We start from the raw sequence: 10,881 nt of genomic DNA on the forward strand, positions 1-10,881 counted from the left end.
TTAACCATCCAACCCATTAACCATCCAACCCATTAACCATCCAACCCATTAACCATCCAACCCATTAACCATCCAACCCTTTAACCATCCAACCCTTTAACCATCCAACCCTTTAACCATCCAACCATCCACACACACACACATGCATACAGACATCCAGAATGAAGTCTGATCCTGATGAGGATATTTTAGTTTGTATTAATGCTGTTCTGACTGCAGCTGGTCCGGTTCTTAGAACCGCCTGTAACAGGGTCCATTTGAAGGTTCTGCTTCCCACAGTTCAGTACTGGCAGAGGAAATTCCTCTGTTGTGTAACTGACTGAGCACACGGCTTTTAGTGAAGACAGTAAATGACCTGATGACTTTCATCTGGTTCTGCTCTGAAAAATGTTAATTTCTGATATTTCTTTTTTTGTAAATCAACCAGAATAAAACGTTCCCACTTGCAGCCAGACAAGACAAGAGATGACAGTGACGACGTGCGGCGCCTTGGAGGTTTGGAGGTTTGTCCTCTTCCAGTTTGTATCCACTGATAACATACAGAAACATAGAAGTAGTTTCCCCCCAAAATCAGGCTGCTGACGGTGCAGCTGCTTAAAGTTCATGATGTTCATGTGACTGCAGTTCCTCGTGTTAACACAAGGGGGCAGCATCAGATCATTGACCAGAGAACTGAGGCGCTCTGCTGAGGAAGACATTCAGAAAACCTGAAGCACTGCAGGTTCCTGACATGGAGTCGAGTTTTATGTAATCTGTAATCTGAAATGTAATCCTAACTTCTCTGGTTCTGACATGCTGGTCATCATGGAGACCAAATCAACTCACTTCGTTCATCACAACAGACGACATCTGAAGAGTCCAGAAGTTATCTTCATTAATTTTCAGTCACCTGCTTCCTGAGACCTTCTGGTGTTTCTGCTTCCTGCTTCAGATCTTTAGTATAATTTCTGTTTTATTTTTTATTTTATTGTTTTATTTCCTCTGATCTAACTCTGAGTTTGAAACGTTTTCTGAGTTTTATTCTTTAACAAGTAACGGCATCATCTGCTGTTTTACTGTAAATAAAACATCTAACAGGTTTTCCATCCATTACTGTAACGGCCTAGTTCATACACCAGATGTTGTTAATCATCCCGGCGCTCCTCTGACTCGTCTGTATTGTCTCCTGTTCCAGAATGCTCCACCGATCTCCTCAGGGCACGGCGGCGGCCATGACGGCGGCCATGACGGTGGGAGTGGCTGCAGCTTCACCTCAGTGTTCTGAGGAAGCGGAGCGGCGGCGGCGTTTCAGGCCAGGCGAAGCCGCTTCGCCTGTCATGACTGAATCAGGGTCCACTTTATTTATTTCTGGATATTTTGACTTTTGTTCGGTTCCTCTGGTTCCTTTTTGCTCTCCGTTTCTCTCCGGGGTGAACCGGCTGCGTTTGGACATCCTCACTTCAACTAGCTGCTAAAACCAGTTTATTATTTGAACGTAGGTATTATATCAGAGTTTTATTGATCTCTTGGATAACAGGCCACTTTTCTACAAGTTTTTGTACGACTTTTTTAATCCTTCTAGTGATTTGTCGTGTTCGTTTTCCTCCTTGATGCATGCACAGCTCATATTTGCTACAATGCACTTTATTACAATTTTCTATCAGTTATTTAAATCCTTTCATTTGTCAAATTATTTAAATCTGACAAAGCTGCACTAAGCTACAGTTAAACTGTAAAACTACATAGTTAATGTCTAAACCTGGAATATAACTTCAGGCCTTTTGGCTTTCATTCTTAATGATGATTTTATTTTTATTTTATTGGATGAATCTTAACGAGTTTATTGGCTGGTTGCTGTGAACCTGCGGATCCCGTTGGGACGTGGAGGATTGTTTTCCTGTTGTCCTCATCAGTTCATGTGGCATAAATTAATTCTGAAAGTCTTTCTTACCATCGTACTTTCTGCTTCGAGGTTTTCCTAAGGTTTATCCTTGTATCTCGTTGTGAGATATCTGAAGTTTTATAACTTTTTCTTTAGGGTAGAAATTCTCCACAAACCTTTGTGCAAAACGAGTCAAACGTCAGCTTTCCAGCTCTAAGATGTAAATAAACTTTCCATAAGAATGAAGAAAAAATTCACTTTACTATTTATTTCCACGCGGTTGTGAAGTCATCTGACCGTTTTGTGTCTTTTGTGTTGGTCTGGTAGTTAAAGGGAAAGTTTCCATCTAAACCTTCACAATCAGACATTAACATGCAGTGAATAAATCGAGTTTCTATTGAGTTTTTGCACAAATAGTTGATGATAACAAACACTGAGGCTCTTTATTTGTCTATATTTGAAATGTTAAATTGACATTTGTGACTCTATACAAAGTAGACCAGGATGTATTTGCTTATTGCGAGGGAACCCAAAAGAAAAAATCCTTCATGTCCCTCAGGGGCCTCCGTACGAAGTGATTTTATTTAATCTGTTTAAACAGAAAAAGTCCTTGATTTAAAGGTGAGGTCGTCAGGTTGGTGCATTTTGATTGTCTTCAGGATTTAAACACCCCTTCACCTCTTGACTAAACAGCAATTTTAGTCACTAATTATATTTTTTCATAACAATTTAGATTAATTTTGCAGGGTTGGAAATGAACAGTTTGTTTGTTGGAAGCGGCGACAGAGGTTCTACTGATGTAGCTTTGCCTCATTAGGCTCCACTGCCAGGGAGTAAGATACTGACTACTGTTCACTATTCTATAGAACCCCAATTCAGATAAAACCCAAACAATCCATTTAAAACCAGACTGATCCTTTTTGCCTCTTAAAAAGTTAAAACTTGATGATAATCTACCTTCACATTCCGGCACACATAAAAAGCTTTTCCATAAATAATCCTGATTCTGAAACATTCAACTTCCTAAGTGTTTATTTTGATATTTAAGGGTTGATGATGGCAGTTTTAGGGTGACTAAAATATCTGAACTGCCTCCCTGGAAACCAGTTGCTGCTGTTGCTAAGCAGCAGGAGGCCAGTAATTAACGTCCTGTTGTTTTCTGGACCCTTCGTCTCCCGCCTCTCACTCTGCAAACGGCAGGAAATAAAAGTGAAAGCAGCTGGAAGCTGAACAGAGCTGCTGTGATTTGACTGAACCGTCTGTTGGACCCGGAGTTGATCCATCGCTGTTTCAGGTTAAACTGATTTAAATAAAGGGATGTTTAACATAAATGCTCTTTAGTTGGATTTATTTCTGCACTTTCCGTTATTTGAGAATAAAAATGAATGTTATTTAATAAAAATAAGAGAATCAGTTTCCTTGTCATAGAATGTTAAGATGTATGAATGATTATTTTCACTTTCTGTGACGTTTGTTTAGGTCAGTTTCTCTCGCTAGCGCTAGCCTAGCATGTTTAATTTGGTTGCATTTACCCAGAATGCCCTGCGGTGTAGTCCACTTCCTGCTTTTGGAGCGGTTTCCGGTCCGCTTGGCGTTCAAATCCAACCAGAGTTCAGTTCAACCGAACCGAGACGGGTTGTTATAATGACATAATAATGAAAGTTCATCCGTTCAAACTTGACTTTAGTGCTGAACACTTAATACTGGAACTGGAAGATACTTTAAATATCCAAAATAAAAACACGACCAAAGAAAAGGAAATAAAAATCACAACTGAAACTACAAATAAATATCGAATATTGGGAAATGATCCTTAAAGCATTTTAATTATCATAATGGAAATGATTGATTTATTTTAATTTAATGTGATCGATAATTTGCTTGTTGCTCAGATGAAACTCTGATGTTTGGACTTCAGTCGCCTCATTTTATGATTTCCATCTTTTTCATTCAGTTTCTTCACTAAATTGTTCTGGGATTTTGTCTGAGGAGGAGCGTAGGATTACCAATCCTTTTGGGATTGAGATTTTGTTGGTTTCTTAATATTTTGGGATTTTGCTTTCTGTTGGGAATCCAGATTCTCTGGTTCTGTCTCTCCACAGTGGCAGATTCTCCTGGTTTTGCTGTAATCTGACCGAATCTTTTTCTGGTTTTCATCTCTTAGATTTTCATCTGTTCTGGATTTATTGACTGTATTTCTAAAGTCCGAATGAAACCAGGATTCTTGTTCTGCTGACTAAGCAAATCCTCGTCACATTAGGCTCTGATTCATCTGAATATTGGCCAATAACATCTTTATATAAAACCATATAAACTTATTAAAGCTCATTTTTGTTGAAGCAGCAGCAGGCAGCATGTTGACCACCGTCTGCTGAGCAGAAAAACATCGACGTCTCTGCTGGACGAAACCCGAGAGCCTCAGAGGAACTGGCTGCTGCAGCGTTGCTGCAGGTTGCTGCTGAACATGCAGCGTTGCTGCAGGTTGCTGCTGAACATGCAGCGTTGCTGCAGGTTGCTGCTGAACATGCAGCGTTGCTGCAGGTTGCTGCTGTTTGCGCCACCTGCTGGGGGTTTTACATAATTCAGCCTCCAGTCAGGTGATGAAGCTGCTCATTTAAAGTCCAGTCCTTCAGTTTGAAGCTCATTAATGTGACCAACGTAACGATTCATTCCTTCCCGTCTGTTTTTGATTCACTCGTTCACTTCCTGACCTGGAAGTGAACGAGTGAATCCATTCGTCTTTATATTTGCTTGAAAAATAATGAAAACCTAAAATTATCTTCCAGTGAAACTCCAGTGGTTCTGCTGCGGATCGTTTCATTGTTCATGAGTCTGTGGCCTGTTGGTGGCGCTGTGTCTGCTCCAGCTGAAGAACTTTCATTTCATTTCTGCTTCAACCCAAAACGTCAAAACGATGGAAACCAGAAAATATTCATCTGCTGCCGGTTCAGCAGCGAACCGCTGAGCAACAAGTCGCAGTTCACTGGGATTTTAACAAGTTCATTTCAAATACTAACAGATTTTAACATGTTAAAATAAGTTTAATGCAATTCATCTTTAACATTGATGAGCATTTAGTTTTTGTTTGACAACCAGGACTGCTTGAGTAAAACTGGAGAAAAGAGTTTTGATATTTTGTTCTCATCTCAGATGTGAACTGCAGCTGAGAATATTATAGTCGACTAGTTTTACTTATTCCAGATTCATGACATTTTAAAGCTTTTATTTCTTGTAATTTTTATGATTATGGCTCACAAATGACAAAAACTCAAAGTTCAGTCTCACGAAATTTTAATAAGTAATTAAACATTTAAATTTTGGTCTATAGCCTGAGTTGGTTCTGCAGCCTCTGGCTCTGAGGCGTTCGGGTTCTTCTGGACCTCCAGCTGATCTGCATCGTTGGTTTTGGTGTCTCTGATCTTCGTTTTAATCTCCAGTGATTCCCTGTGGGGTCAAAGGTCAGGGCATCCAAACACAACAGTGACTGAAGAAGCTTTTGGTGCCAAATCCTGCTGGAAAATAAAATCAGTATCTCCCTGTTTTTAATGCACCTATTCAGATCATAAGTTTTCCTTCCACTGAACTTTCTGTAAATCTGATTGGATGCAGAACTCAATTAGCTGATTACAGTGCGACACCTTGAGTTTCACAGCAACTTGTTCATGATTTTTGGGTGATTCTTAGTTTCTGTAGTTTAGTTCAACGAGTCGATTTGAATAATTTTTTTCTCTAACTTTTAGTAATCCTTCATGTTTCAATTCGACTGAGAAAAATCCACAAAGAAAGGAAGTTGTTTTCATTTTTGGTTTTATTTCCAGAAATACGACACATCATGCAAGAAACACAGAAACGAAAAGAAAAAACGTTTTTCCGCGAGGCAGGAAGTTTTTAACGGAAACATGTCGGCAGGCGCGTCACTTCCGGCTTAAACAAACCTCATTTCCTGTCCAGTTTCTCACAGAAATAATTTCATCTTTGATTTAGTAAACAGGAAAAGAAAAATCCAAATCGTTCTCTGCTTTTCTTCTTTTTAGTAAAACTTTATCACTGCAATTTTATTTTCCTCAGGAAATTCACATTTCAGCTCCAACGTGAGAAAAGTCCAGGGAGACGAACTGGGAGGACTGGTGGCTGATTAACACTCAAAATGATGCTGCCTCCATTTTACTACCAAACTACAGATTTTTATTTCCGTTGAAGGAAATAAACTTAAGATCTTTTCTGTCACAAACAATCCATAAATATATTAATCTGATCAATAAAGACTCATTCACAGAAACACGACGGTAAACACGAGTCACAGTTTTCCTCAGGTCTTTCTCAGCTTCCTGGTCTCTTCCAGGCTCCAGTTTCTGCTGGTTCCGGACTGAGCTAACCTCACACGGTTTCATTTTCACGCGTCTCGTTTCCTCCGGTTCCTCCGTCATCGGAAACGGTCGGGTCGGATCGGCGCTGAAGGTACAACAGGCTGGCGGCCATTTTCCGGTGCCGACCTCCTTTCCGCTCTTCCGTCATGGCGTCGTCACGTCGGGGAAATCTTCGGCTCGCGCTCCAACAGGCAGCAGCGTCTCTACACGCAGATCTCGATGGGCGTGGTCACCAGGATCCGCGCCCTTTCGTTGCTGTTCCTGTTGACTCGCTCGCCGTTTGAGGCGAAGTGGGCGTCCATGAAGCCGGGCTTGGGCGCGGCGCATGCGGGCGACAGGCTCTGCTGCTTCAGCCTGTCCACCAGCGCCTCCTCCTCCGACGAAGACGAGCTGATGTCCACGGGGTTGGCGGTCGCCGCGCCGCCGTTCCCGTTGTCCGTGTCCAACATCCAGCTGTGGTTGAAGTAGCTAAAGATGTCCTTGACGGCGCAGCGGCGCTGCTGCTCGATGGATAGAAGCCGGCGAAACATCCGCAGAGCTTCGTCCGTGAAGCGGCGCCACTGCGACGGCGCGGCGCCGGACCGGCGGCGCTGCCAGCGGGCGAACTCTTCGTAGAAGGCGTCGTTCGTCATGGCCTTCTCCCAGGGGAAGTTCCCCGTCAGCATGCAGAACAGCAGCACGCCGAACGCCCACACGTCCGTGCTGAAGTCCACGCTGAATCCGTCGTGTCGCGCCGCGTCGCACAGCTCCGGCGCCGTGTACGGGATGGTGCCGCTGACTCGTTTCACCGGAGAGCCGGCGCGCCGCGTCATGCCGAAGTCCGACAGCTTGACCTTTCTGCACTCGGTGTCAAAGATGAGGACGTTCTCCGGTTTGATGTCCCGGTGGACCAGCTTCTTACAGTGCAGGTAGTCCAGGGCGATGGCCACCTGGTGGACGCAGCGCTTCGCCAAGGCCTCAGGGAGTCCCACCTGGACACAGAGCAGCAGGTCAGACAGGACGCACAGCAGGACCCGCCCATTGCTGCAGCAGTCAGGATATGAGCGGCCATGTTTGGGTTAAATGCAACAACCAAAAATGTTTGGTTTTATACATTTTTACTGGACTGGTTGTCCGGTAAAAACCAAAACTTCAGCTGCTGTGGTTCTCTCTCTCTGTTCTGAGTCAAACCAAACAACAGTGAGTACATGTAAATAATTGACAGCGCTAAGCCCCGCCTCCTGGCTGTGATTGGTTGCTTTTGGTGCAGTAAGTCATGGAGGCATACCTGTCAAGTCTCCCGTTTTTTCCAGGAAAGTATCTATTTTACCTCCTTCTCCCGTATCAATGTTTTCCGTAAATATTCCTCATTGTGACCCCTGACCTCGCCCAGCGCTCTCAGTTGGCTTCTCTCCCTCCCTGTGTTTAGTGTAATATCTTCTGTTTCGTTACTCCCACCACTCTCCCGTTAGTATGAATCGGGTTTCATGAAGAACGGATGTTTTTTTTCGCTTTCTGACCTGCGGCGGGATGATGTCGAACAGATCCCCCGCCGGCGCGAACTCCTGGGCGAAGATGTAGAAGTCGTCAGTCTGGAAGGCGATGCCGTACATGTTGATGATGAAGGGGCAGGGCGACAGGTAGAGCGACACGCTGTACTCCCGCAGGAAGCTCTTCAGCTTGGTGCTCTTCTTCCTCAGGAACTTCAGCGCCATTTTGGTGCCTGGAGCGGGACAGGACCGTTAGTTAGCTGCTCTGCCGCGTCACCGCCGCCTGGCAGCCAGAAACTAACGTGATTAAAATCTGAATAATTCACACACACTAAACCCGACGATCGTCTGCTGGAGAGTAAAATCCTCCAGATATTTCTGGCTTTTTTCACGTTGGAGCTACTGGTTGGATTGAATGGAGAAGCTAACGCCTGTAGCTGCGGCTCGTCCTGCTGACGGCAGAACAAACCGAGGGGAACCGGAGCAGAACCTGCTGACCGACACGTTCCGGCTCACCAGGGGGCGGTCCGGTCCGGTTGACTGGAGAACCCAGAGACTCAGCAGAGGCATTCTGCTGCTCCGGTCCAAAATCAGAGACTGAACGTTCAATCAGGTGTGTCCGGACTTTGACTGGACCGTTTTTAGTCTCTGCTGCGTTTGGGTTAGAGGAGTTCAGAGTCGACTCAGTAGCTGACTTTCAATTAGCCACAGAATTGCGGAAATTAAATTACGAAAATAAAATATGTTTCTGGATAAAACATTTTCACTAGAATGAGTTGGGATGTTTTTGAAGTCACATGATCAACAGTCTGATGTTACTACTGGCGGAAACGACAAAGAACAAACAGGAAGTAGCAGCAGGATGTTTGTTTCTGATTTCTCTCGGTTCAGAAAAAGTTTTGTTTCATTGGTTGAATCCATAACTAATGTAAAATGGCCGACTACGCTGTAGCTTATCGCTCCACCAATGAGCACTAATAACAATTAAGTTGAAATGAAAATTAAACATTTCTCCTAGGTGTCTTACAGGTGATGCTGATGTTCTAATGAACAGAAATCTATTTCATGATCAGGTTTGCTGATAAAACATAAAATAGAAAAATTTCAGCAGGTTTTTAACAGAAACATAAAATTTTCAAACTAATCCAGTTAATTAGTCTGACAGACGGTTTAAACAGAGTTTTCAGAAACTGTTTATAATGCACATATTTTTTATAATGAACAACTAAATTTATTAAGCTGATTTCTGGATGTTGGGCAGTTTGCGTCTTCATGACGGACTGCAGCCAATCAGAAGCCGGCAGTCTTCTGATTGGTCAGTGGAGCTTTAAAGAGGAACATTAAGAGTTTTAACATTTTGACCTCGTAGCGCTGACTCGGCAGATTTCCTGTGAAACCAGGTCGATTCTGTCGTTTCACTGTCAGAATAAACGACTGTCAGTCATTTGTCCTGCTGATAAGAAACCTCCATGTTCTGCCAGGAGCTTCTGGACCAATCAGCTCGTTTGGAGCAGGTTCAGCTGTTCATGTCGGTTTGGTTCATCAGAAACTCAGACGTGATTTTCTCAGATCAGGAGCTTTTCTGTTCGTTCAGGTTAAAAGCAGCTCAGACTTTTATTCAGCCTCCTGGTTACAAAATTAATCTGATGTTTGGTTTCCTGGCAACAATAGGATGTTGATGCAGGGCCGCTCCCAGCCTTTCTGGGGCCCTGAGCAGATTTTCCTTTGAGGCCCCCAAACCAACATGTCAACACCAAATGACTCATCGTTCCTCTGCTGCCCTGTGTGAAATGGAGCTGCTAGCATTAGCACATCACAACAACACATTTTGAAATGCAGATTTGTATTAAAATGTTACATTTTATTTTAACTGTTTGAAAGAAACATCAGCTGATAAAAACTAAAACTACAGAAATTAACAAGTTCGATATTATATTTCCCCAAAGTGGCAGCATTTAAAAATAATAGCAATCATTTTTCCATTTAATTTATACTATTTAATGAAATTTTAAATATTTATCATAGGTTGATGCTTTGGGGCCCCCTGTTGGTGCAGAGGCCCCTGCAGCTGCCTGGGGCCGGGTTACCTCGGATCTTGTGGATGACCAGGTCCACCTTCCCGTAGGTTCCCTTGCCCAGCTCTCGGACCACCTGGTAGTACCGGCTGATGTCCAGCGTCTCCAAGTTCTGAGCCGCGATCAGCTGCAGCTCCTCCAGGATGTCGCCGGGCGAGCGGGGGCCGGGCAGCGCCGGGTTCATTGTGCCGTTGGGTCTGCAGACGGAGGTTCCTGCGGAGCAGCAGGAGCCGGAAGGAAAGGAAAGTGAAACGTCCGCCCAGTTTCCTGGACACCGAGACGCTTAAAGGACAAACATGATTGTTGGAAGTTATGAGGTCATTTTGAAGTAAAGATATTTTTACCAACAAAAAATCTTCCTTTAACTGGAAGAATCACAATTTAAACCAAAGTAAGAAATAAAAAAAAAAAACAGTTGGAAATATTAATGCAATAAACATGAAAAACACAAAGAAGCAAAAACTTTACGGTCGATTTAATCTGATTCTTTACAGACTAAACATAAAAGTTTTAAACAAAAACTCAAAGTTGGGATTTTGATCAGTTTTTCTGAGTTTCCAGCGTCACCATAAATAAAATCAATTAAAAATTATTAGACCACTAAATAATTTCATTTATATCACATTTAATTCTCACACAGAAGGTTTGAGTATAAAAATGGCTTTGTGTGTAAAATACTGAATAATATCCAGATCATTTTACGGTTTAAGCTGGTGATAAATAAAGAACATTATTATTCTTCACATTATCAGCTTTTTGCCATGTCATATTCTGTCCTGTGTATCTGCTGGAGATCAGATTCAATTTGGCTAAATAATCATAACATTAACCGCCACAATAAAATGTGACTCATTAAATGTTTTATTTTTAAAATTCAATGTGTGATGATGTTATGATCCGTCCTGTAATGTTTCTGATCATACGCTGTCAGGATAACCTACATGCAGTTAGTACCATGCCCGCGCATGCGCATTAAGAAGTCCGACCGTCAGCGGAGTTGTCAGTTCAGCATATGCAACAAGTTATGACGAAAATAAGTCATTGAATTGTTTATAATATATAACTATAGATATAGATGCGTTGTCGTGGTTTCAAAGTGTATTTAAAGC

General features: G+C 42.8%; 2 protein-coding genes across 4 annotated transcripts in view; one reads left to right on the forward strand and one right to left on the reverse strand.

Moving 5' to 3' along the window:
• The window catches only part of LOC103153054 (transcription factor 20-like), an 8,499-nt gene extending 5,942 nt beyond the window's left edge, over positions 1 to 2,557 (forward strand). The window contains exons 5-6 of one of the 3 annotated variants that reach the window (XM_007573834.2): positions 428 to 503; positions 1,175 to 2,557. In XM_007573834.2, coding sequence (XP_007573896.1) covers positions 428 to 469 — 42 coding nt within the window. In that variant the 3' untranslated portion in view covers positions 470 to 503; positions 1,175 to 2,557. Of the gene's footprint in view, positions 1 to 427; positions 504 to 574; positions 901 to 1,174 lie in introns of those variants that run through there. The other 2 variants (XM_016661686.1, XM_016661687.1) reach the window with 2 other exon arrangements.
• Positions 2,558 to 5,651: 3,094 nt separating this feature from the next.
• Positions 5,652 to 10,881, reverse strand: part of LOC103153055 (serine/threonine-protein kinase SBK1-like) — a 16,286-nt gene continuing 11,056 nt past the window's right edge. Inside the window, exons 2-4 of the mRNA XM_007573837.2 lie at positions 9,785 to 9,985; positions 7,728 to 7,930; positions 5,652 to 7,199 (exon numbers count right to left, since the gene is read on the reverse strand). Coding sequence (XP_007573899.1) covers positions 6,432 to 7,199; positions 7,728 to 7,930; positions 9,785 to 9,956 — 1,143 coding nt within the window. The 5' untranslated portion in view covers positions 9,957 to 9,985 and the 3' untranslated portion in view covers positions 5,652 to 6,431. The remainder of the gene's footprint in view (positions 7,200 to 7,727; positions 7,931 to 9,784; positions 9,986 to 10,881) is intronic.

Source organism: Poecilia formosa, unplaced genomic scaffold, assembly GCF_000485575.1.
Source record: "Poecilia formosa unplaced genomic scaffold, Poecilia_formosa-5.1.2 Scaffold339, whole genome shotgun sequence".
In the NCBI taxonomy this organism is placed as follows: Eukaryota; Metazoa; Chordata; class Actinopteri; order Cyprinodontiformes; family Poeciliidae; genus Poecilia; species Poecilia formosa.